We start from the raw sequence: 26423 nt of genomic DNA, 5'->3' as shown, positions 1-26423 counted from the left end.
GGGATTTCAGGCAGGGTGTCTTTCCCCAGCCCTACCTGGAGGTGCCTGGGATTGAACCTCAGACGTTCTGCATGTAAAGCAGAGGCTCTGCCACTGTGCGACAGTCCTTCTGAACTTCGATGTGTAAGCTAAACCGAAAGCAGTTTTTGTTTTCAGTTCTGATTCCGATACGGTCATTTCCCTTCCCTTACTTCCTCCCCAGCTCTGGGATTCCCCCACCCAGCAGCCTCTGCAACTTCCAGGGCCAACCAATTGGCTCTCCAGCCCACTCTTTACCTCTTTTAGCTTGAGTACATTAAGCAGGGGAAAAAGCTAGTCCTGGCTTCCGATGGAAAGCCATAAAGCTTCAGAGAGAGAGAGACGCCTGGTGGGCAGTTGAAGGATCCAGGCAGAGAACGAGGTATGTGGTGGCGGCAGCAGGTAAACGGGATGTTCAACAGGCAGGGGGGAGGCTGGGGAGAACTGGGACAGGTAGGCTGATGTTGGAAGGAGGACTGATGGAAGGCAATACACCTGGCGAGGAGAGGCAGGCATTGTTAGCTCAGCATATCTATCTAGCTCAGTATGGCCTACACTGACTGGCAGCGGCTCTTCAGGATTTCAGACCTGCGACCTTCTGCACACAAGGCAGGTGCTCTACCACTGAGCGGCAGCCCCTTCTCAAAGGACCTATAACCTGTTTTCAGGGGTGGGGCTCCACCCTGGAATAAACATAGGAACGTTGAAAAGCTGCTTTAGACGGAGTCTGAGCCTTGGTCCATCCAGCTCCATATTGTCTATACGGACAGGCAGCAACTCTGTAGGGTTTCACAGACAGGGAATCTTTTCCCAGCTTTACCTGGAGATGCCAGGAATTGAACCCGGGATCTTTCTGCACGCAAGGCAGATACCCTACTACTGAGCTACGTCACTTCCTCAGAGGGCAGGCATGGTTTGATGGCACATGATGGCAGCTGCCTTGCTGAAGCTAAATAGCTTCAGATTCCGGCAGTGCCTGGATGGGGGACTGCTTGGGAATTCAATGCACACTATGCCTTGAATTCTATGATGGAAAAAGTTGGGATATAAATGTACTAAAGAAAATAAGAAGAGTGCCTCTGAGCATCTGCAAAGTACTTTCCTTCTCTCTCCCTTCGCATCAAATAACCACAACTAAACAGGGATTTATGGGGACAGCTCTTAAGTCAGAGCACGGGACTTTCAAGGCTTCAGGATCAACTGTCTCCCCCCTCTCTCAGAAATTAAATGTGGGATGGATTGCAGTGAATAAGAATTGGTGCAGCGTAGTGGCTAAGGATGTCTTTTCACCTATCAGACTTGCGGGAGTTCTTGTTCAGTTGCTTTGCACTGCAAAGGCAGAACCCACATTGGTCAGAATGCTCATTTGCATTACAAACGCCACTCCTCTTTTTCCTTTTCTGCATGGGCAACCGAACAGGCATTGACATGAAGAGTGCGACGTGGAGGCACCAAGGTAGTTTTTCCCATGTGAATGTGCCCTCATCTTGGCCATGAACAGTGGTGCTGTCAGGGTAGGACTTTGGGGCAGAGGTCCACGGCCCCATTCAGCAGGGGAAGCAGGAGGGACCCTAAGCAAAGCTGGCAGCAGGGACTCCTCCAGATGACCTTTTTGTTGAGCATTCATTCTAATTTGCTTGCACAAAGCTTATGCAGAGATTACCTCCTGTCTTTATTGAAGATTCATTCTGAGTTGGGTAGCTTTAAAAAAGGATTAGACAAATTCATAGAGGATAAGGCTATATCCATGGCTACCAGGCATGACGGCTATGTTCTACCTCCACTGTCAAGAGAGCCTCTGAGCATCTGCAGAGTACTTTCCTTCCCTCTCCCTTCCCATTAAAAAAACCACAATTAAACTGGGATTTATGGGCACAGCTCTTAAGGTAGAGCATGGGACTTTCAAGGCTTCAGAATCAGCTCTGCCCCACTCCCTCTCATTCTCAGAAATTAAATTTGGGATGGATTGCAGTGAATACGAATTGGTGCAGTCTAGTGGCTAAGGATGCCAGGCACCTGGTTGGCCACTGTGAGAACAGGATGCTGGACTAGATGGGCCACTGGCCTGATCCAGCGGGCTCTTCTTAGGTTCTTATGATGTATTTACACCTATCAGATAAATACCAGTTGCGGTGCGGCTGCTGCGCTTGGGTCTTGCTTGTGGGTTTTCCATTGGGGCACCTGGTTGGCCACTGTGAGAACAGGATGCTGGATTAGGTGGGCCACTGGCTCTTGTGTATTCATATGTTTGTTCGGCTGTTATACAACAATCAGCTTTCCTCCTGATTTGCTTGTGTGCAGGTTATGCATCTTCCTGTTAAATCAAACATCTATCCCACACTTTTCCTTGCATTTCCCCATCCCTTTCTCAACTGCAAAAAGTGCTTTTGCCTAACTGGTATGCACCCTTGAATTGTGGGGAAAGCCTCTCGCTTGCCTGGATGGAGAGATGGGGCGAGGATTGTGGTGGAAACCTCTGGCTCGTGTATGGCTGAAAGGTAGACTCTTGTACAAAGGCAAGAATCCCAGCTGTTGCCCCACCCATGTTTGCCTCAGGCTCCACCCACAACTAGCACGTTGTCCATGAGAGAATGTGGCCCTAATCACTTATAGAAACCTGAGAGAGAGAGAGAGAGAGAGAGAGAGAGGCAAATGTACATTATTGTGAGGTTAAAAATCTCCCTTCCTTTCAAGTTTCAGGAGGGAGGAAAAAACCAAATTTTCCTTCTCGTTCTCTGGAAACTTCCTTCACCTGCTACCTGCTACCTGCTGCTATATGGCAATAAGGGGGGTGAGGTTTTTGAGCCCAGCAGCCATCCCCAACCCTGAACCCTTTACAAGAGCATCTGGGCCGGGGAGGGGAGCAAGGTCTATGTATCATTACCACAGGTCATTGGCAACCCACTCCACTCACCATTGCATTTAGAGTTCGGGGGGGCAAGTGCCCTCCTTGCCCTCTCCTGTGGACACCCTTCACCCTTTAGCATCATATAGCACAACAGGAGATGGTTTCAGAATGGTGCATCTCCTTTCTTCCTTCCATCCCCTTCCCCCCCCCCATGAGTAGCAAATAGCACTTCAAGGGCATGTCCAGACTGTCACTATTTTGGGGTGGGATTCAAGGACACACCGGCAAATTCAGGTTGTGCAGTAGTTGATTGGGAGGTCTTGTGCAACAAACCTGCTTCTGCAAAAGATCAGACTTCTTGTAGTAAGGAAAGTGATGGGAAAATGCCCTAGAAAGTGTGGGATAATGCTTGCTTTGACGCAGCAGCATCTAACTTCCCGCAAACAAAACAAAGTGAATGTTCATTAAATAGCTAATGCCATTTAATCTCCCCACAAATAAATCAGGATGACTGCTTAACAAAAAGGTCATCTGGAAGCACCCCAAGACTTCTGTCCTAGAATGGCTCAAGCCCTGAACTAGGAGTAATTGAGGTATACTGCAAGATTTTGTAGTGAGGCCCCACGTGGTTGTGTGATCCACATCATACATTTAAAGTACATCCAATACACATTTAAAGCCCGAGATTTGCCCCAAAGAATCCTGGATCTGTGGTTTATCCTGCACAAAGCTACACATTCCAAGCACCTTCAATGAACTCCAGTTCCCATGATTCTTTGGGGGAAAGTCACATGCTTTAAATGTATGGTGTGGTGTGGACCTGTAATCTGAAACACAGCAAAGCAGGAGTGACTCCTCCCCTCTCCCCCCCCCCCATGAAAATACCTCTGTGCCATCCACATGGTAGGAATGGAGGAGAATATTCGCTCAGTCAGATTTATTACTGGATTTTGACATAATCCGACAATGCACTTTTTTTTTTTGACCAGCACTAATTTTTTGCAGTGGGTCATGGCTGTCATCGGCACATTTTTTAAAAAATCTGCTCCAAATTTTACATGATTGTCTTCATAATTAGCTTTCCTCTAAGCCAGCCTTTCCCAACCGGTGTGCCTTCAGATGTTGGACCACAACTCCCATCAGCCTCAGCCATTGGCAATGCTGGCTGAGGCTGATGGGAGTTGTGTTCCAACAACATCTGGAGGTACACTGGTTGGGAAAGGCTGCTCTAAGCTGATGCATTCTTAACTCACTAGAACAAGTGCCTACAGCATAAGCATTTCATTAGCATTTTTGTTAGCAATTGCGTTGTTTTTTTCGCTGGGAAAAACCCGCAAATCTGCAATTGCGCAAACAATCAGGAACAAAAAAATGGTAGATTGGTACTGAAAGCCGGACTGTCGGAATTCAAATGGATAGGAACCAGTGACCAAACCCCATCCCTACCACAGGGTAGAAACACACTCACTGTTCTGCCATTTCCAGTGCATCTCCACCTCTTTTTTCTGAAAACGAGGGTGCACAATGCTAGTCAAACTACGCCCCTTATTACTCTAAAACCTGGTGGGATCAGCTCGAGTGCAGGGTGTTGTTGTTGTTTTTTTAAAAAAAAAAGCTTAAAAGAGATTTCACAAGTGATCAGATCAACCCATTCCCCTTCCAGGCGTGGCCAGTGGAAAAGCTTTGCTGTAGGTGACTAGCCTGCTCACAGCAGCAAGTTGAATAAGATCCTTCCTCCTTCCTGAATCCTGGGGAATCACACTCTACAACCACCACCATCCATCCATCCATTCAGTAACCAGCCACTTCCCCCCGCTGTACTTTTCAGAAGTGGGGTTCCCCTGGGGCTCTCTATCTCTCTTTCTAACCACAGAGAAATGTCCCCACTTGATGGTGTCATCTGGTGATAAAGTGAGTGGAATAAATGCCTGCTACATCCGGGAAGGAAACAAGTGATCTCTTTGCATGACTGCCAGAAACCTTGGGGGAAATTCAACAGGTTTGGACTATGATCTGAGTAACTAAAAGGAAGGGGGATCTCTAGCGGTGAGAATCCCAGGGTGAATAGTGGTGGGCTGGGAGGACAGAGCTATGCAAAACTATTGTAGTAATCACTTACAAAGCATTGACATCAGATGAGGGGAACCTTTGGCCCTCTAGATGTTGCTGAACTACAACTCCCATCATCACTGACTTTTTGCCATGCTTGCTGGGGCTGATGGGAGTCGTAGTTCAGCAACATCTAGAGGGCCAAAGGTTCCCCGCACCTGATCTACAGTATACTATGCTTGTCAGAGTGTAGCCTCTGACATGGAGTGAATGGCAGGGAATGAACAAAGCTAAGAATGTCATGTGCAGGCTAACTTCAGCGAGGGAAAGGAAAGTTGTCAGTTGGAACAAAAGCCAAACACAGGCCTAAGGATAACAGGAGTAGCTTTCTTTGTGAGGCAGGCAGACGACTGAGAAGAGGTTGCAAGGGGCAGAGGAGCTAAGAGTCAGGGCCCCCAGAGCCAATGTGCCTGAGTGGATGTATTTCCCACCGCAGTCTTTATTGGCCCTTTACTAAATTTAAACTGCTTACCACTCTAATGAAGAAGGGCCGTAGCTCCGTGGCAGAGCATCTGCCTTGCATGCAGAAGGTTCCAGCTTCAATCCCTGGCATCTCCAGGGAGGGCTGGCAGAGTCTCCTTCTGGACCCTGGAGAGTCACTGCCAGTCAGTACTCAGGGCCAGCGCCAGGCGTGACCGGACCCTTGGGCACCAGCCTGCCCCAGGCCCAAGGCACCATACAACTAACACCCCCTCCCAATGCAGGCAGCGCAGGGCTTAAACAGGCCTGCTTGCCCCACCTACCTCTTGCGTCAGTGTGCACGCCGTGTGCTGCGTATGCCCACCCACCATCTACTAAGATGGCGGCAGGGCATCAACTCCTTAGGGGCACCCCCACCACCATCTTTGGTGATGGCAGGTATGAGCGCCCAACGTGTGGGGCATGCACACTGATGCGTTAATACAGCAGGTAGGTGGGGTGGGCAGTCTTATTAAAGCCCATGCTGCCTGTATCAGGTGTGGGTTTGTGTGCCTAGGAGCTCCTGCTCTGCATTCTACGGCAGCGTCGGGTAGAGAGTGCCGCCCTCCTACCCTAAGGAGAGGCCCCTCAGGGGCCATCAGCCAGGGCCCAACCTGACCACCTGATGGTGCCAGGCCTGACCAGCAGCTAGCTGATAGACCAGCAGCTTCCTCTGTTCCAATTGCTGGGGGCATAGAGATAAGAAAAGAATAATGTGCAACCACAACATTTGGTATGTTGTGGAAAACCACCATTGGTTGTCATCTCTCTCCATTTGCCCTAAAGAATCATGGCCAATGTTGGTTTTCAACATAATGTCAGAAGCTCAGGCTGTAGTGTTATTTTCCTCTTTTCTTGCTTCTGTGCTTCTAAGCAATTAGTGAAGTAAGCAGTTTAATTTAGTGCTGGACGCGCTAAAGTGGGAAAGTCTGAAGTGGGAATGTATTTCCTTGGCTGGGGGAGGGGGGGCATTAAAGCTTAGACCTTGCTGAAAACAAGCATAGGCAGAAAGGTCATGGGACTGAACTTGTATCTATGAGATTTGGGTTCAAATCATATCTCAGCCTTGCAGTAGTCAGGTGGCCTTTGACATGTTTCTGTCTCTCTCAGCTTCAGTTCCTCATTCTAAAATGAGAACAGCTTTCTTCACCGGAGTCTTTTGGAAGCCAAATTAGTAGAAAGCCTGTGACACACTAAATAATATGCTACTAGACGTCTCCAGCCTAAGAAACTGAAAGAGGATTCGACAAATTCATTGAAGGACAAAGCTACCACTGGCAACTCCTGATGGTTATGTAGGGTGCCAAACTTTGGGGGACTCTTAGCACGGTGCTGACAATGGGCCCCCAACCAGGACAGAAATAGTCCTACATGGACTATCAATCTATGAAATCAATACATTTTATAGATCTACTAGGGGCCACCTCCCCTGCTTGCTTTGCTCACCAACCTCACCTACACCCCAACTTACAGCACCCCCAAGGCCTCCCCCCCTCTGCCAAGAGCCCCCTAGCCATCTCTCCATCCCTCTGCCAGGTGCCCCCTAGCTCTTCCCCTACAGCCTCTGCCAGATGCCTTAGCCGTCCTCCCATCCCCTCACCAACGCCACACTAATCCTCCACATGGGTTGCCAGACCCCTTGGCTCTCACACACTGGTCACCAAAGCTCTCCCCCCACCCCTCCAAGGATCTCCAAACCTCCCCCTCCCGCTCCAAGGGTTTCCAGCGCTTCTAACCTCCAAGGGTTCCCGCTAGGGTTGCCAGGTTCAATCCCTGAGACTAATCCTGTATCTTTAGGAGAAGAGAAAGTCAGCCAAGTGCAGGTGTTCTGGCAACGCTGTAACGGGAAAAACCACAAGGTGGAATTCTCCCTGCCCCCTGCACAACTTTTAAAGATACAAAAGACCTCGTGGAGGCTGGGCCAGTATCTTTAAAAGTTGTGCAGTGGGAAGGTAGAATTCCACCTTGTGGTTTTTCCTATTAAAGGGTTGCAAGAACACCTGCACTTGGCTGACTTTCTCTTCTCCTAAAGATACAGGATCAGTCTCAGGGATTGAACCTGGCAACCCTAGTTTCCACTCTTCCCCCACAGGTCTCCAAACCTCTCCCCTCCAAGAACGAATGAATAAATGAAACTTTATTTTTACCCCGCCCTTTTTCCAAACTGGAACTCAGGGCGGCTACAAATAAAACTACATGTAGTTAAAAACATACAAAAATATACAATTAAGATACAATTAAACTATACGCAACCTTAAAACCATGAAACAGGCACTTAAAATACTAAAAATCAATTTAGAATAATACAAATAACAGCATAAAACAATAAACAAACCTTGTAGAGCCCAATCCTAAAACACCTTCTATCCAAGAGTCTCCAAGCCTGTCCCCGCCCCCTCCACGGGTCTCCAAACCTTCCATCCACTCCCCACTTCCCTTATGGCCTTCTGCTGCTACTGCTCACTCACTCGCTCGTCTGTCCACTAGGCCTCAGCTCAGGCCTGCTAGGCCCTCCCTGCCACCTGTCTCATCATCACCATGGCCCCCTTCCCCTCCTCCCCCCCCCCCGTCGCCTCCTTCGCTGCCGCTGCCTTTAGAGCCAAGGTTTGCCTCTCCTTGCCCTCCCCATCTATAAGCATCACACTACCTGTGAATGCTTCAGCTCAGGCACACACCAGCACAGCAATGTTAACAGGGAGCATGACACTTAACAAAAATATAATATAGTAAGATGGGCTGAAGCATTACATTCTGGGTAACTTCAAATAAGCAACCGCTGTGGAGGGGCCTGAGCTTGGCTCCTATTTGAAAGGGGCACTGCAACCCAGGCCGAAAAGTTCAGGGGGAGGGGAACCAAAAAAGTAGGGGGAAGCAGAAAACATTTTTCTGTAATAAAAAAAAAATGTAAAAAAATATGGGGGGGGAATTGTAGGGGTTGGGGCTTGCTAGCCCACCCCCTTGGCTATGGGGCTGCTGCCACCCTGCCAGTAAAAAGTACCCTGGGGGCCCAGCAGAGGGGGGGGAAGTGAATGGCATTGGGACTGGGTCAGTGAGATGAAGTGCCCTTCCAAGACCTTAGGACCCCTAGTCAATGCCCAACCTAGCCGACTACTGGTGCTAGGCCTGCCTCTTAATACCAGTTGCTGGAGGGCCAACAGCAGAAGATTCTAGTGCACTTCTGTCTTGCTTGTGGGCTTCCCAGAGGCATCTAATTGGCTAGTGTGGGGCATGCAAATTATGACTGCCTGGCTCTAATTGGAGCAAGCGGCTGCTTGGGTCCCTTCCTGCTGATGGAGGAAACAGAGGATGGTGGCAGTGAATGGCCACAGGGGCCTTGCTGGCAAAGTGTCAGTCCCTGTGGGCCCTGCTAGGGTATATGGACCCTGACATTTTCCCAACCACACTGGATGCTGATGCTGGGACTAATCAACGACCATGAGAGCTCAATGGAACCTCCATGTTCAGGTGCAGGATACCAGCAAGCAACAGGATACAGACTTTGTCCTCATGTCCTGCTTGTGGCTTCCACGAGGCATCTGGTTGGCCACTGTGAGAAACTGAACTAGACAGGCTGGAGCCAGCAGGAGTCTTCTTAATAGCTTTTCCCCCTCCTTTACCCTCTTGTCTTGCAGCTGTAGTGAAATGTCGTCTCCTGAATGCCTAAAGGGGAAGGGCCGTCAGCCACTCACCCATTTTGACAAGGTGGGTTTCAGGGAGCAGCTTGTATTTCACCAATTTCTTCTTCTCCCCCTGTGAGCACAGAGAAATTGATATAATGCTGCAGTGGGAGAATGGGATTATTTATTATTATTATTTATGAAATTTATATCCTGCCCTTCCTCCCAGGAGGAGCCCAGAGTGGCAAACAAAAACAGCAAAAGCACTTTAGAACATCTAAAAAGCAAAAGACTTTTAAGACATATTGAAACAAAACATCTGTTAAAAAACCTTTTAAAACACCTTAAAAAGCAATTCCAACACAGACACAGACTGGGATAAGGGCTCTACTTACATTTTTCTTATCCCTTTCCCTACTAGGTAGTACCCTGCACTGCAACAAGAAGTTGCAGCGCGGAGTGCTGCTTTCCAGAGTTCCAACCCCTCCATTCCATCTTCCATTCCCCTCCCCCCCAGCTTTCTTTCCTCCTTCCCCTAGCAGCATTCTATGACCTCAAAACATGCTCAGCCCTCATTCAGCTATTTTGGGGGGTTGGGTTCTCCTCCCCCCATTTGCTTTTTTTTTGCAGGGGAAGTCTTGACATATTTGCACCCAACCTCAGCTTCTTTCAGTTCTTTAATTCCTCCACTGATGACTCTGTGCAGCTCTCTTTTCCGGCCCTGTGAGGATATTTAAAAATAGCTTCTCAGTATGAACCAGGTGGTGACAATCAGATGTTTCCTTCTTCCCTTTATAAATTATCTCTCTGCTTTTTCAAGTCACTCCATCCTATTCCTCTCTCTCTCTCTCTCTCTCTCTCTCTCTCTCTCTCTCTCTCTCTCTCTCTCTCTCTCTCTCTCTCTCTCACACACACACACACACACACACACACACACACACACACACACACACACACACACACACACACACACACACACACACACACACACACACACACACACACACACACACACACACACACACACACACACACACACACACACACACACACACACACACACACACACCACACCACACCACACCACACCACACCACCACCCAGTTGTCAGCGTTTTCCCACTTCTCAAATCTCAACATTCCATGCTGCTGAATTATTATGGAGCTGTTTGGGGTGTCTCCAACCCTCCCCCCAGCTTTTTTCCTTGCAGATTTTTTTTTATTTGTGCAGATCTCAGGGCTCTCCTGAGTCTGCTGCTTTGTTTTCCTTCTGCATGAGTGGTATGGTCTTGGCTTCATAAAAATCATGAACATGGGAAAACTCAAAGCAGTATTATACTATACCAGGCACTGTCAACATAGTGCCCGTAGGCAACACATTGCCCACAGTGGCCTTCCCTGGCACCCCCACTGCATCCCCTCCCATTCTTAAATTAGACATGAAAGCAGGATTCTGTTGTCGATAATCAAACAGGTTGCAGGAAGTGCTTGGTTGTGCCTAGGGGGGAGGGAGTGGTGCCCCTAACAGTTTCTCTGGTTTACAAATGTTTATCTGGTTTGCAAATGTTTCTCTGGTTTGCAAATCATCTAAAAAGGTGATCCCTGTCCTATACAGACTATCATACACTATGGCACTAATACGGTACGAGAGCCAGTGTGGCATAGTGGTTAGAGCAGCCTTTCCCAACCAGTGTGCCTCCAGATATTGTTGGACCACAACTCCCATCAGCCTCAGCCACCATTGCCAATGGTCAGGAAAGATGGGAATTGTGGTCCAACAACATCTGGAGGCACACACTGGTTGGGAAAGGCTGGGTTAGAGTGTTGGACCTGGGAAACCAGGGTTCAAATCCCCAGACAGCCATGAAGCTCACTGGGTGACCTTGGGCCAATCACTGCCTCTCAGCCTCAGAGGAAGGCAATGGTAAACCCCCTCTGAATACTGCTTAACATGAAAACCCTATTCATAGGGTTGCCATAAGTCGGGATTGACTTGAAGGCAGTCCATTTCCATTTTGAGCTTGAAAGGAGGGCTCTCTTCCTCCATCTGAAATGACAATGGATGGTGCTGTTCTGCAGGTTAGCCTTCGCTATCAGCAGGTGCATGGTGAACAAGAGGAAGAAAACGTGGCGTCTCAGCACCCCCAGCTCCTGGAGGCTTTGCACCAGTTAACAGGCCTGGACAGGCTGTGGGAGAGGCTGAAATCTGGCCTGCCATGTAAGCAGAAGATAGGGGAGCTAGAAGCACGGCAGAGGACCTTAGAGAACATTGTCTCGGTCCTGAGTCGGGAGCTGGGCAGAAGAGAGGAGTCCCCTGCAGATGCCCTTGGAGAAGCCATGGCCAGGATCCTCTACTTGGAGGAGAAGGTAAAGGCCCCTCCGGACTGGGGGGGGGGCAGGTTGCAGGTGTATTCTGCAACATGTCATTGACACAATAATAGTGTGTTAGTGTTGGATCTATACTGTGCTGTCCGCACATCATTCTGCTTTAATGGTTGCTCTCTGCAGTGTTTCCCCAGTGTTATTACATTATTGCAGTCTAGAGTGGCACTCTTATCCTAAAGCACAGCAAAAAGGAAATAAAAACAAAATACCTCCCAGCACATTTGTGGTATGAGACATTAAAAGGCTTCATCAGGCAGCAATGGGACATGCACCAATGGGTAATGAAGCAGCATGTCTGCCCCAGAACTTTTGCAGGCACAAACAGTATTGGAAGTGGGGCTGTTTATCACCACCCTGATACTATTATGAGCACAAAATCATCATGCTGCGTATATTTGCAAACAATAAACACACACACAGAGAGAATTTATTACAGAACATAGGAAGATACTTTACACCAAACCAGACCATTGGACCATCTGCCTCAGTACCCTAAGGAGCCACTGCCAGCCAGTGTAGACAATACTGAGCTAGATAGACCAATAGTAGTGGGCAGTTTCCTATGTTACAGTCCGTATGAATAACTTGTTGCAAAAGGCTTTTGCAAAGAGTCAGCTCAATGACAGAGCACATCCCTTTGCATGCAGGTGATTCCAGATTCAATCTCCTTCATCTCCAAGTAGGGCCAGGAGAGACTCGTGTCTGAAACCCCAGAGATCCACTGCTAGTCACTCACTGTAAACCATGGGTGGGGAACCTTTGGCCCTCCAGATATTGCTGAAATATCACTCCCATCAGACCCAGCAAGCCTGGCTAATGGCCAAGGATTATAGGAATTGTAGTCGAGCATCATCTGGAGGGCCAAGGGTTCTCCACTCTTGGCGCAGAGACAGTGCTAAGCTAGATATAAAGCAGATTCTCCTCTGTTCCTAAGTGCAGGCAGGCTCTTCCCCTCACATTCAGACCATGCCAGTTTCTCTACAACACCCCCTCATTTCTGTTCATTCCTTCCAGGTGGAGCAACAAGACTCACTCTTGACCTTGAAGGATGTGATGATCAGCAGCTTAGCGTCCCGCATCCGCATCCTGGAACAAACCACATATGATGGGCGTTTTCTCTGGAAAGTCCCCGCAGTGGGACTTAGAATCCAGGAGGCCCAAAGTGGCAGCAAGCCTGCCCTTTATTCCCCCTGTGAGTGACCAGAAGGGTGAGGTGGAAGGAAATGTAGAAGGTGGTTTTGGTATTGTAAAAACTTCCCCTATCAGAATGGAGCCAGATGCACACAACAGCTAGCTTAATGTTGCTCATCAGTCATCGAAGAGGCTTACTTTCTGTTATTTAAAAAAAACAACACCCAAATCCTGCAACCCAACAAAACAGAGTTCTGAAGTTCAATTAAATTATATGCAAAAGGCAAATTTGCATGCCAACAACAGAGTTTGGGAGTAGGTATGTTGTTCAATAAGGGTTCAATGGGAAATGAGCAGGTGCATCAGGATAAATGCAGAAGAAACCTCAGACAGATCCACTTGGGTAGGTCAAGGGCATAACACACAAATAACGAGTTGATTTATGTGCAATGTGTTCCTGAACGGCGGATGCATCTCTTGCACTCAGGCCCTGCTTGTGGGCTTCCCATTGGGGCATCTGGGTGGCCACTGTGGGAACAGGATGCTGAACTAGATGGGCCACTGGCCTGATCCAGCAGGGCTCTTCTTGTGTTCTTAGCCGGCACCTCATGCCAATCCCTGCTCCTGATCACTGCTCTCGCCTGTTCCGTATTACTTGCAGGAAAAAGTCAGCATCCTGTTATGCCTTCTCGCATGAAAACAAACATTACAGCACTTCTCTCTGCCTTCAAGCAGCAGCAGCATCTGTGCCTCCTTCTCGAGTAAAATTTGTTCAAGAGGAGAAAAGGCAAGCTGCCATTGGGGAGCTGTCAAGGGTGCCCAGCTGTCCCCAACCTCAGGTTCAAGCCTGCTGGAGGTCTTCTTATGATCTTATGACACAGTTCCCCATGGGAAACGTCAGTAAAATGAGTACCCGGCGTATGCTGGGGGTAAAGAAAGGCCGGGGATGGAACTGGCAATCCCACCCCATATATACGGTCTGCCTAGTAAACGTTGCAAGACGTCACCCTAAGAGTCGGAAACGACTCGCACTACAAGTGAGGGGACACCTTTACCTTTACCTTTATTCTCCTCACAGAGCTACCATTCTCAGAGTGGTTTAACAGTCATTCCCTTTCCCCAGGGAACTCTGAGAATGGTAGCTCTGTGAGGAGAATAGGAGCCTCCTAACAACTCTCAGCACCCTTCACAAGCTACACTTCCCAGGATTCTTTGGGAGAAGCCATGGCCACATTCATACCATACATTTATTCCACTTTAAACAGTCATGGCTTCCCCCAAATAATCCTGGGAAATGTAATATGTCAAGGGTGCTGAGAGTTATTAGGAGAGACCCCCTATTCCCCTCAGAGTGCTACAATTCCCACAGTTCTCTGGGAACAGAGACTGACTGTTAAACCACTCCAGGAATTGTAGCTCTGGGAGAAGAGTAGGGCTGTCCTAACAACTCTCAGCACCTTTCATAAACTACACTTTCCAGGGTTCTGAGGGGAAGACATGACTGATTAAAGGGGAATAATAGTGACATAAATGTCTGATGTGAATGTGGCCAGGGAGGTGATGCAAGTCAGCATCAGCCATGCCGTTCCATCCCCACCCTCAAACTCCACCTGGGCCGTACCCTGTACATGAATTGTCCCACTTGAACAGTTTGTCCATTCAAAGGCACCATTACACACCATTTTTACACCTCCTGTTCTTTTCTCCTTTCTCCCTCCCGCCACCACAAAGCGTTTTACACCAGCCGCTATGGTTACAAACTCTGCCTCAAGCTGTTCCTGAATGGTGATGGGACAGGAGCGGGAACCCACCTCTCGCTCTTCCTTGTTCTGATGAAAGGGGAATATGATTTCCAGCTGAAGTGGCCTTTCCAGCATAAGGTACAGGGCTTTTGGACTGGGCGTACAGGAAAGCTAACTATGGACTCTAAGGCCAAGCTGGGGTGACCTGCTGTGGCCCTCCATATGTTGCTGGATTCCAACTCCCATTATCCCTGACCAATGGCCATGGGAATTAAAGAGGCCAATAGCATCTGGAAGGCCATGGGTTCCTCATACCTGCTCTAAGGAATATTGGTTTGTATTCCAGGATAACTTTGTTGTCCTTTTTTAAATCTGTGCTTTTAATTTTTAGCTTTGATTATTACCATTTTTACTATCACAGGTTGCCCAAAGAACTTTGTTATAGGGCTCCATAAAATACAAACAAACAAAACCATAAACAAATGGGATTTGAATGTTGGATAGCTGTTAACTCTTTAAGTGATGGATAGAAGTTGGTGGTCCATTGACAGGCCATAGTCTTAACAAATTTGCAGTGGTCCACATCTTCAAGATGCTGGAATTTTTTCAGAGAACACTGGATTATGCTCTTTGCTAGCAAGGCATTGATGATATCCTTATTTAGGTTTTTTTTTTTTGAAGAAACACATTAAAAAAGATTATGCTATCATTATTGGTAATATCCTTATTTAAACTGAGGCTAAAAGACTGTGCTTTTCCTAACAGTACATAATAAATCTATATCAGAAGTAGGAGTTGAACTCAGGTTTTCCATAATCTAAGCCAAGGACTAGGCCCCACAATTACTTACCATCCCAGCATGAGCATTTATATGTTGGAGGGGTATGTTATTGCAAGATGAGCACTTTTAGTTCTTTTATCTTTTGATGTGTTTTAAATTTGGTATTTTATGCTTTTAAAAAAATTGTAAGTTGCTTTGAGATAAAAAAGTATAGTAAGCAACAAAACAATATAAACACACACCACTCCCCCTATGCCTGTAACATACAATGCATGATGTTGTAAGGCCTGCACACACCGAGGCTTAGGAAGCACAAAATCATTTTGAGGCAGAATTGCAGAAACCATGTCTGGATGCATACAACCTCCACCCAGGCATGTGCTGCAGATGTTATGTGCATGGCGAAGGAAACATGTTTGCCAGTTTCCACAACATGAATAGGAAAATAGTCCAGTCATTAAGCCAAACATTTTATTTCCTGGAGCACCCAGGGTTCCTCAGAAAAAAACCTTGCTGTTACAACTTACTGACATTTGTAATGAAAACATGCCTTCAGTTGCCCTCTTTCCTCTTCCCCCCTCCCTTTTCAGGTCACCTTCACTCTTTTGGCTCAAGTGAACAAGCATCACATCTCCAACACATTCCGTCCCTTGGAGTCCTCGCCTTCATTCCAGCGCCCGGTGAATGAATCCAACATCGCCAGTGGCCTCCCTGAGTTTTGCCCCTTGAACTTACTCCATGACCCAGGGACTGCCTATATCTGTAATGATACATTAGCCATTCAAGCTGTGATAGACACAAAAGCTTAGACTTGTGGTGACTTTCCCCCAACTGGACTGGAGTCCATACTATTGACGGCTGTTGCTCAGATAGGCTGAAGTGGCAGTTTCAAAATGGCTACCCAAAGTGACACTGCTGAATCCTTCATGGTCTTGTCTCAAAATAGGCACAGCTGAAGAAAAGGAAACTTTTGGACACTACTCTCCACACTCCTCCCCCCCCCCGGATGGCTACCCTAAAATAACCTGGCAGGAGGGGGTCAGTTACATTCTGCACTTGCACATAAAGTAAATTCTGTAAATTTATTAAATTATTCCAATAGCTGTGTAGTGTTTTTTGTGTATAATTCAGAATATTCTGGCAAGGATAACGATGAAAGGAGGTGTGAATTTCAGAGGTACTACCATAATTCTGAGAGCTAGTGTGGTGTAGTGGTTAAGGTGTTGGACTACGACCTGGGAGACCAGGGTTCGAATCCCCACACAGCCATGAAGTGCACTGGGTGACCTTGGGCCAGTCAGTGCCTCTCAGCCTCATGAAAACCTTATTCATAGGGTTGCCATAAATCGGAATCGACTTGAAGGCTGTACATTTACATTTTACCATAATTCTAGCATTTGAACCAAGTAAACTTTCCCTTGCCTGCACTGTCATACCAAGAGCTGCATCTGTTGATTTTCTATCTGCTATGCCTATAAACCTGTGACCCACCAAACTGAATGCTCACCAGCCAGATGCTGCAATCTGCTGGGGATATGATAGGTGTCCTGTTGCTGTTATTCTCCCAGCCTAAGACACCAAGATCAGGGAGGATGTCAAGTACCCAAAGACCACAATATAGATAGTCTCCCTGCTTACAGAATGCTCTCCCCCAAGGAAGCACAGCTGGTGCTATCAGTTTTTAAGTGCCAAACCAAACAATTTGTGTTCACTCAGGATTTTGGTCATTAATCTGGAGGGTATTGAGCACTGTTTGCTAGCCTGTCTGGGTAGCACTTACCTTGTACTGGAATGGGTAAGATTTTTAAATTTTTTAATAAAATGATTTTATGTATTCCAGATTTCTATGTGGTTTTAATACCTTTCATGTTATTTGTTTCTTATTAATTTGTAAGTTGCTTTGGAACATTTTTTGTGCGAAAAGCAATGTAATAACAATTAAAAATGATGGTGATGATGTAGGTCCCAAGTGTTTGTGGTTCTGACATATGACTGCTCCAAGAACAGGCTCTGTACGTGATGAGGCAGGTCCCTTCCTCTTCCGAAGGCCTCACTACCTCACTCGATAACTACCATAAAAAGTCACAATTTCTGGCAGGCATCTTGAAAATGAATATTTGAAATGGCTTTCAGTGAAGATGAGTCACCAACCTCATTAACACACACACACACACCTCAAGCAGATGGACCTCAACATCATCAGTATAACAATTGTGTGATTTAAGGGTTACCACTTTCCTTCCTATGCCCCTTTCTATTGTTATGAGACCCACAATTCAGCACTACACATGGTATTACATCACATCTATAACAGGATGGAATTATTTCCACCACCACCCCGCCCCAATAAAAGATTACGTAACATTAAAGCAGGAGCTCCCAGGATTGCAGGAAGATTAGTCCACAGTCCTAAAGGCTCAGGAACCAAGCTTCCAACCCCTCCCCCCCACCAAAAAAAACTCAACAAGAGCTGAAGTTGGTTCAGTCTTTTTTATTAATTGTTTAAATTGATTCCACAAGGGGTTAAAGAGGCAGAGAGTGAATCTAAATCCTACGTCTGTCAATACAGATACTCTCCAACAGAGGGCGACCCCACTACAGATTTCAAGAACATCCCTACGCCCACGCCCCCTAACTACATTACACAAACACATTACAGAGTGCCACTCAGAAGAAAGAAGCGTTCCACACAAATGCCTTAATCTAGATGCTCCTCTGTGATTGCATCAGCCTTGTGGATACATAGAGAGGTTTTCTGTTGAGGCGGCAGTGGAGAAGCAATCATTCTGAGCTTGGGGGGCGGGGGCAGAGCGTGGGTCTGACCCTGAACTCCCTGTCCCCAAACTGCAACACCACAGAGATGTATGCGGCAGAACAAGCAGCCATAGAAGATAAGTCTTTAGAGGTTCTTCCAGAACCACGATGGGGAACCCTGGGGCCCTGCAGGTTATTGGGCTCCAACTCCCACAAGCCCTAGCCAGAAAGGCCAATGGTCAGATATGACAGGAGCTGTGGTCCAACATTTGAAGGGTCACAGGTTCCCCCATGCCTGTGCTAGTCATGGGGTGGGGGAGTCTCATAGTAGGGAGAGTGGGGTACACTAGTGAAGTCTTCCTACATCTGACATGAATTATCAGGTGTTGAGGTTTGTAGCTGCACAAGTTGCCTCCTAATCCCCCCTAGCTATAGTAACGGCATTGTCCAGTTCTGAACCACTTGGCCTGCCCCAAACACGTTCAAAGCTGCTAGCTACCACCACCCCACTCCCTGCCCCAATAATGTCTTCTGCTTGCCAGTTCTTCCAACATGCTGCTATGAGAGAGAAATGGATCCTTAAGTGTCTCCACATCTGTTTTAATCATCCATCCCATCAGCAGTGAAAGGAGAGCAACGGTGCTCTTTAATTGTCTGTAAAGGGCTGCAAACTTGAGAGGACCTCAGTAAAAACAGCAACAGTTGATTGAAGAGTGAGAACTTCAGGTTTCCTGCTAAGGGTTTTCTTCAGCACTGGAAGCAGGATAAAAGCACCAATCTACTCTGGGGTTAAAAATAAAAGTGTTTTTCTAAAGCATACACTGTAGCAGGTAGAGACAGGAAATGAAGAGGTTGGTATGGCTCCATGGAAGTGAAGATCCAATGTAAATAAGACAAACTGCAAAATTTAAGGCTGACCAAATTGGCACGGTTGGGAGGGAAGGTGGCGCCCTTGCCTCTTGAGAAGGCTAAGGAAAAAAAGGGGGGAGCCCACACAAAGGAACTGAGGGAAGGATGGCAAGTATGCCATCTTCAAGGATGGCAAGAACCTGTATTTTTGTGGGGTTCAATAGGCACTAGATCTCCAGCTTCTTGTTGATGAGAAGAGAGCAGGAACTGAGAGTCCCACCAAGTTTGGCTACCTCAGTGCAAGCCGCAGGGATGAGTGTGTAGTCCGGAAGCTTCTGAAAGGGCTACGAAAGGAGGCAAATAGAAACTTAGTCCTCCTTCCAAATATTGCTTGCCGTTATATCTGCCATTTGTTTTTTCTCTATTGTTTTATTATTTCGCTTGAAATTGTTTTTGCCATTGTTTGACTTGCTGTAAGCTATTTCATATGCAATGTGTTTTTGTTTTCCTTTTTGTACGTCGCTTTGAGTCCTATATTTGGAAAAAAGCGACTAATAAATGCTAATGATAATAATATAAATCCCATTATCTCTGCCTCTGCTGCGGCCAAACCACACCTAGAGCTCATGAAGAGACAAAAAGGATGTCAATATCTGCTTCCTGGCAAGATGAGGCAGACAGGTACCTCCAGCATGATCCTTCCTTTCATTCGCTAAGCCGTTTAGCAGGTAGGGAGTCTTTCACTCTCCTCCCCTGATAGCTTAGCAAAGGACGTAGTCTGGACCAGTGAACACTCCCCCCTCTCCTTAATAAGATAAGCAGGAAAGACAAAGTACTCCTTCATGCAGTATGTAATTAAACAATGGCATTTCCTCCCACAGGAGACAGTGATGGGCATCAACTTGGGTGGCTTTAATTTTTTATCATGCAGGCTAAGGCTACTAGCCACAATGGCTAGGTTCTACCTCCACTGTTGGAGGCAGTATGCCTGTGAACACTGGTTCCCGGGAATCACAAGTGGGAAGAGTGCTGTTGCACAAGGTCTCACAGACATCTGGTTGGCCACTGGAAGACCAGGAGACTGGATTAGATGGGCCTTTAGGCTGACCCAGCAAGGCTCTTCTTGTGGGCAGGGCTTCCCCTTTCTCCTCCCGACTTACAGTGGAGAGGGTAAAGCAGTGGCACCTCAAATGTTCCTGCCCAGTTCTGTAAAGAGAACTGAGCTGAGAACAGCTTAAAGCCTCTAACCAACTCACCCCGACATTCCAAACCAAAGCCCTGCTGCATGCCTAGACAGGCAATTCCGATATTATTTACCCCCCGAGTGAGTGTTGCCATAAAACCACTTCCTCACAGCAGTTCTCCAGACAGAGGGGGCTGTAGCACTGGTACGTTTTGGGGTAAACGTGCAAGGCAACCACGTCGCATGGAACCATCTCTGGCCCCATGCTGGGACACGCAGGAAGCTTGAGACAAAGTTGCCTAGCAGCACAGTATTTAACGTACTGGCCCGGCACATTCTGCCTGTGATTTCTAGAAGGACAACCAATTCAGGTTTTTCTCCTAAGGGATTACCAAACCTGAGGAGCAAAGCTTGAAAGGAGTTGGGCAGATAAGTTATCTTCTGTGCACCTTTGGCTGTGTTATCTCCCCATCTTTCCTTCTCCAACACTCTTGAGGATAATCCGTTGCTCTTCCACACCCAGAGGGTCTGACATGGGGCAAAGGTGCACACAGAACTCTTTGTTGGTTGCACTTTTATTGCACGTCCTGTAAAATCCTGCCCCAAACGGAACCCACATATACATCTAGAAGCCACATTGTCCATCCCCACATGCAGGGACACAAGCCCAGCCCATTCCCCCTCCCAAGGCACCCTTTCTCCTTACTTGTACACTGTTAGGATACTCCTCCACGCTGCGATGCAGAAGAACACTGCTCTGCCCAAGCCGGGCATAGATGCAATTAGCAGCCAGGTCGTCAGGCACCGTCAGTGTTTCATAGTGGTGATCAGTTAATTGTTCCATAGTCTTTTAAAAGAAAAAAAAAAAGGGGGGGGAGACATTTATTAGTTATTTATTTTATTTGTAAATCATCTTCCACAAGTCTCAAGGCGATTTATAAAGAAACCATCACAATAACTAAATACAGGTTTAAAAATAATACAGAACAAATACCTAAGGTAGAGACTTTTTCTCTCAGTTGGAAAAGGTTGCTAAAACAAAAACTTCTTGAATTGTTTCTGGAAAGTACAAATAGTGGGCGCCTGTCATATCTCAACAGGGGTGTTGTTCCACAAAACAGGGGCCACCACGGTGGAAGCCCTGCTCCAAGTTACTGTTGACCGGGCTTCTGATACTTTGGGAGACTTTAAGAAGAAACTCTCCTGCAGAAAGCAGTGACATACTCAGTATATAAGGGATAATAAGGCAAAGCGATCTCTCAAGTAATCTGGTCCTGAGCTGTACAGGATCTGTATGTTAGTACCCTAACCTTGAACTTGGCCTAGTAGCAAATCGGCTGCCAGCACAGATCCTGAAAACAAGGTGTTCTGTGCTGTCAGTAGTTTGTGCCGCTTCCCCCCGCCCATCAAAAGCAGCTTAGCTGCCTCATTCTGCACTAGCTGCAGTCTCCAGAGCAACCTCTGGGGTAGCCCCACACATGCAGGATATCTGGAGATCAATGCTGTAGAATGAATTCCTGGGCCAATCTAGTCTTCTAAACACACATCCCCCTAGTCATGACTGTGTAGCACTCTGAATTTTTGTCCTCTCCCCCTGCCTCTCACTTTTCTTTGGCTAGTTGTTCTTTGGTCTTCCTTTTTAGCAGGTGGCTTGGGATACTGAAGCCACTGCTCTGAAGCCCCCTTTAATAAATACCCTTGCTGGATCCTTGCATGGTCCCTGTGCCAAAGAAATTGACCAGTAGTCAGGTTCAGGAGCTACATGACAAGGTGTATCTCCACGTAACATAAAATGGACATGCAGAGTTTGCCACTAAGGATGCAATGATAGCCCTCAGTTTGGATGGCTTTCAAAAAGGACAAGAGAGCTTCACGGAGAACAGGTCTGCCAATGCTCAACTACTCACAATAGCTAAATGGAACCTTCACAGTAAGAGGCAATATACCTCTGAATATCAGACTGGCCATCACCTTCAGGCCCTACTTATGAAACCCCCAAGGCATCTGGGTGGCACCTGTTGGGAAACAGAATGATGGTCTGGATGGGCTGTGGTCTAATGCAGCAAAGCAGCTCTTATGTCTATTTTGCCCAGGAATGGAGAACCTGTATCCCTCCAGATGCTGGTGGGCTGCAACTTCCATCCACCTCAGCCACCATGGGTGAAGGTCAGAGATGATAAGAGTCCAGCAACTCATCCCTGATTTGGCCCATCATTCTGGTCCCAAGTGGCCTTCTAGATGTATGACACAAATAGCCAACCCTCATTTGCTCTAGCCTTGTAAATAAGCCCACAGAAGTGACTAGCCTGCCCAAGTTTTTACTACCCTACTGATGGACTGGCAGAGGAGGGATGGAGCTCTTCATCCTTCTTGCAAGAGTTCACTGTCTTTCTTTGCTAGGTTTGGAGGACAGAGCTCTCCTCTTCTGGCACCCCAATTGATGTCTATGCTGGGTGAAGAGGAGAGATGGAGTTCTCATCCATCCCTTGCCCTCCACCATCCTGCTCACTCAGCTACCTGGAATTCTTCTTACCGTATTGGTACCAGGCTAGTGCTTAAATACAAGGCTTGCTTTAGATTGTCTGGGATAGTCTTTGGTCAGAAAATGACAGGTGACGAATTCTGCCTTGGAGAGGAGAGGAGGTGGACCCAAAGACCTAATTAAGAACACAAGAAGAGCCTTGCTGGATCAGGCCAGTGGCCCATCTAGTCCAGCATCCTGTTCTCACAGTGGCCAGCCAGATGCCCCAACAGGAAGCATTCAAGCAGAAGGCAAGTGCAACAGCCGCTCTCCCCTCCTGCCTTATGGCTCTTTTTCAGAAAGGCAATTTCAGGTGTTACCTTCATGGCTTTCTTGGCCACATCACTGCTGCCAATAACGACCGTGTCAGACCCAGCCATGCTGCAGAAGCTACGGAGATGCAACGTACCCAAGACAGGAACAGTAGACACAGCAAAATCCTGCAGAGACACAACATTGCTTGGACTCCTGCAGATGCCCCTCAGTTGCAACCAAGAGCTTTCCCTACCACCCCCACCTCCTATGCAGGACTCTGGCAATGCCCTCACCCCAACAATGTCTCTGAAGTACTGTTCAAAAGAAGAATGGCCTACCGTACAAGACAGAAAAGGGAAAAGGCAGGGGTGAAAACAAGAAGGAGTTTTCTATAAGAGTTTCTGACAGGGAAATGCCACCATGAGGTGATCCTCCTCTGTAACTTATTTGTGGCTATCTTTTTCTACCTGAAGCATCACACATGGTGAAACCGATACACAATCGTGCAGACATCAGCCATTGAAAACAAATGATATTTGGGTGGCTTCTTATCTCTACTTCACAATGTGGGGGAGCATGTTTTATATGAACACACAGGCAAAGAAGAATGGGAAGGAAATGCTGCCTCTCACCCCGTCCCCCAACAGAGGTTCTTCTAGTGGGTTAGAGAAGACTCTCAAGATGAGAATATGGTTTAGTTAGAGAGTGGTAGTCAAAGAATCAGGAAGCCAGGCACCTGGATGTGGATTTTTTTGGGTTGCATTGGGATGGGTTGCCAGGAAAAATAGCTGAGGACTCAGTGGAAGGGCTGGGAGAGAAGAAAAGAGGATCTGTTCATTCACTGAATGGTTTTCAACGTGCATCCCAGGCAAAACATGGAGATCCTCAATGGGAACTTTAGCAGTGGCAATTTTCCTTGAAATACAACATTATCAGCCTTCTCTGTAATGTACAACTGTAGGAGACTGCTCTGAGAGGTCAAACAGATGAACTGAACATACGCTAGCCTTTTAAATAAATCTGCAAGAACTACTGGCCTGCGGGCGTTGGCAGCAGGACAGATTGCTCTGTCCCTCCTGCAGTGGTCCGCTCACTCAGTTGCATGGAATTGCGTGCGCTCACCTGCATGCAACTCCTTGTCACCTCTGGCTACCCGGCTAGTGTTTAAACACAAGATTGGCATACAGGCTAGAACAGGGATGGGAAGCCCGTGGCACTCCAGATGTTGTAGAACTACAACTCCCATCATCCCTGACCACTGACCATGCTGGCCCAATTCAAAGTACAGAAGGTGAGCTAAAGGGGAAGATGGAACAATACCCTAAATAGGCAGGAAACAAAAATGTGCGTGTCTGGCCGGGGGAAAGGGGGAGCATTCATTCCCAAGAATCCAGCTCACCCTGAAAGCATCAGCAACCATCTCTGCTCCTCTGTGATTGGTCCACTTGGAAATGCCCACGAAGAACTCTCTACCTGTAACAGGCATGGAAAAGATGGAGAAGACCAAAACCATCAAGACCTCAAGGGGCAAGCATCCCTGAGCATTACCAACCCCGTCCCTACCCCACAAGCCTGCATTATCACATGGGTTGATCTCTTTTTAACTCGTATTTAACCACAGCTGGACAGAAGGGCCACATCCACACCATACATTTAAAGCAGTATTAAACCACTTTAACAATTATCGCTCCCCCCCACAAGAATCCCGGGACCAGTAGTGTGTTAAGGCTACTGAGAGGTGTTAGGAGACAACTGTTCCCCTCACATAACTACAATTCCCAGAGTGGTTTAACAATTCCTTTTTCCCAGGGAATTCTAGGTTCTGAGACTGATCATTTACATGGCATTTCCAATATGAAAAGTGACTTACAGAGCTTCCCCTTAGCAAAAACAAGGAAAGAGAAACCCTGTGATCTACCTTGTTGTTGGCAACCCTATGAATCAGCGACCTCCAACAGCATCTGTTGTAAACCACCCTGTTCAGATCTTGTAAGTTCAGGTTTGTGGCTTCTTTTATGGAATCAATCTATCACTTTTTGGTCTTCCTCTTTTTCTACTCCCTTCTGTTTTCCCAGCATTATTGTCTTTTCTAGTGAATCATGTCTACTCATTATGTGTCCTAAGTATGATAACCTCAGTTTCATCATTTTAGCTTCTAGTGATAGTTCTGGTTTAATTTGTTCTAACACCCAATTATTTGTCTTTTTCACGGTCCATGGTATGTGCAAAGCTCTTCTCCAACACCACATTTCCATTTCAGGTTAACCTGAACACAAGGTTCCCCCCATCTTCTGGAGCCCCCCCCAAGATAAGTACTACCATCCCCATGGCAGAAGGGTCACTTACCTGTGAAAAGTACATCACTTCCATCCAGGGTGGCTCCCTCATCTGTAACCTCGACCACACGTAGTTTTAGCTCATCCAAGACTTTCTTGACACTGCTGATCTGGGAAAACAGGAGGGGAAAAAGATGTAAGATGTTTTGCATTGGGTGGGAGAGAGGCTCTTACATCACCTTTTCTCAAGTATCCCCTCTCCTTAACACTTGTTCTAGTGTTAAGGCTACCATCCTATGCTATCTTCAATCCTAGGCAACCATCAAATGATTTCCTACCGAAGTACTTGTTGTATCACCACCAGGCAGGCTTCAGAGGCCTATGCTTACAGGGCGGAGCACAAAATGGCTGCTACTATGAAGCCTCTGTAAACCACTCCCCATGGTGGCCGCCTCAAGGGGCAAGCTTTTCATATTTGGTGGCTCACTGAATGGATTTACTCCATAGCACCACTGCAATGGCACACCACATGGAGGCAAGTAATGAAAGCAAATTAAAATGGCATCCACTTAGCAGGCATTTCACACAGGGTCAAATTAACTTGGACTGGAGCCTTAAACGAACTTACATGGGCGTTAGACCCACTGAGGGCCTTACTTCTGAGTTCATACTTTAGGATTGCACCGATCATCTGAATGACTTGGGTAACAGCCAACAAGCCAAAACAAGGCCTATTCTCAGGGCTCTCCGTTACTATGAAGGCGTAAAACCCCAAAGAAGTCACCAGCCATTTTTATTTATATAGAGATACCAAACGTCATGGTTCTTTAAAAAGAGTTTTTGCAAGGAACAAGAGATTGCTGCCCCAAGGAGCTTACATTTTAAAAAACATTTCTACAAGGTGTGTATTTGTGTTCAACACCAGAAGGAGAGGTGCAGGAGCACGAGAGACCACAATCACAAAGGATAAATATGAATAAATGCAGTTACACATACTTAGCCTTTGTTTTAGCTGGAGGGAGGGAGAGAAGACGACTCAAGGCATTACGCTGAGACTGAAGAAGTGAATGTGAAGCAGATGGTGGTCAGTTTACATCAGCAGCTGTTGATGTTGCCCAACTAGGCAAAGTCGGCAAGCAGAGCAGGGGGGAAGAAATGCGGCCCTCCAGATCTCTGTAGCTGGCCCTTGGGACTCCCACCACAGGCCACACCCCTTACCAGCCCTACTCTACATCCTCTTCAAGTGCTTTTGTGTGGCTAGAATGTGCCCTTGAATTGGGGATAATGTCTCTTGCTTGCCTGGAGGAAGGATGGAAAGGTGAGCGTATACCCTCTGACTTTTGCATGGCTAGAACATAGCCCACTGTACAATGTAAAAGCCACATCCTCTGCTCCGCCCTACTTTTGCTGCTGGCCCTGCTCACCACCAACAGGTGGCCCCCAGAAAGCTACCCATGAGAGAATGCGGCCCTTGGGCTGAAAAAGGTTCCCCATCC

General features: G+C 47.2%; 2 protein-coding genes across 5 annotated transcripts in view; one reads left to right on the top strand and one right to left on the bottom strand.

Annotated features, from left to right (window-relative positions):
• The first annotated feature begins 256 nt into the window (after window positions 1–256).
• On the top strand, window positions 257–17039 carry LOC133380978 (TNF receptor-associated factor 1-like). 2 transcript variants are annotated; one of them, XM_061619286.1, is made up of 6 exons: window positions 257–400; window positions 9067–9136; window positions 11130–11417; window positions 12450–12627; window positions 14298–14446; window positions 15680–17039. In XM_061619286.1, the coding sequence occupies exons 2-6, from the start codon at window positions 9077–9079 to the stop codon at window positions 15896–15898; spliced, it is 894 nt and encodes a 297-aa protein (XP_061475270.1). In that variant the 5' UTR covers window positions 257–400; window positions 9067–9076; the 3' UTR covers window positions 15899–17039. The 2 variants fall into 2 exon arrangements, with proteins under 2 accessions (XP_061475270.1, XP_061475271.1); XM_061619287.1 differs by having other exon boundaries at window positions 257–420.
• A 526-nt stretch (window positions 17040–17565) lies between these two features.
• DDAH2 (DDAH family member 2, ADMA-independent) overlaps window positions 17566–26423 on the bottom strand; it is a 28607-nt gene continuing 19749 nt past the window's right edge. For 2 of the 3 annotated variants that reach the window (XM_061619284.1, XM_061619282.1), the window contains exons 3-7: window positions 24998–25097; window positions 24051–24124; window positions 22717–22836; window positions 20582–20722; window positions 17566–19036 (exon numbers count right to left, since the gene is read on the bottom strand). In XM_061619284.1, the coding sequence (XP_061475268.1) occupies window positions 18920–19036; window positions 20582–20722; window positions 22717–22836; window positions 24051–24124; window positions 24998–25097 (552 nt within the window). In that variant the 3' untranslated portion in view covers window positions 17566–18919. Of the gene's footprint in view, window positions 19037–19064; window positions 19224–20581; window positions 20723–22716; window positions 22837–24050; window positions 24125–24997; window positions 25098–26423 lie in introns of those variants that run through there. The other variant, XM_061619283.1, reaches the window with a different exon arrangement.

Source organism: Rhineura floridana, chromosome 3, assembly GCF_030035675.1.
Source record: "Rhineura floridana isolate rRhiFlo1 chromosome 3, rRhiFlo1.hap2, whole genome shotgun sequence".
NCBI classification, from domain to species: Eukaryota; Metazoa; Chordata; class Lepidosauria; order Squamata; family Rhineuridae; genus Rhineura; species Rhineura floridana.
The sequence above is the reverse complement of the archived record's forward strand: the minus strand, read 5'-3'. Positions and strand labels throughout refer to the sequence as shown.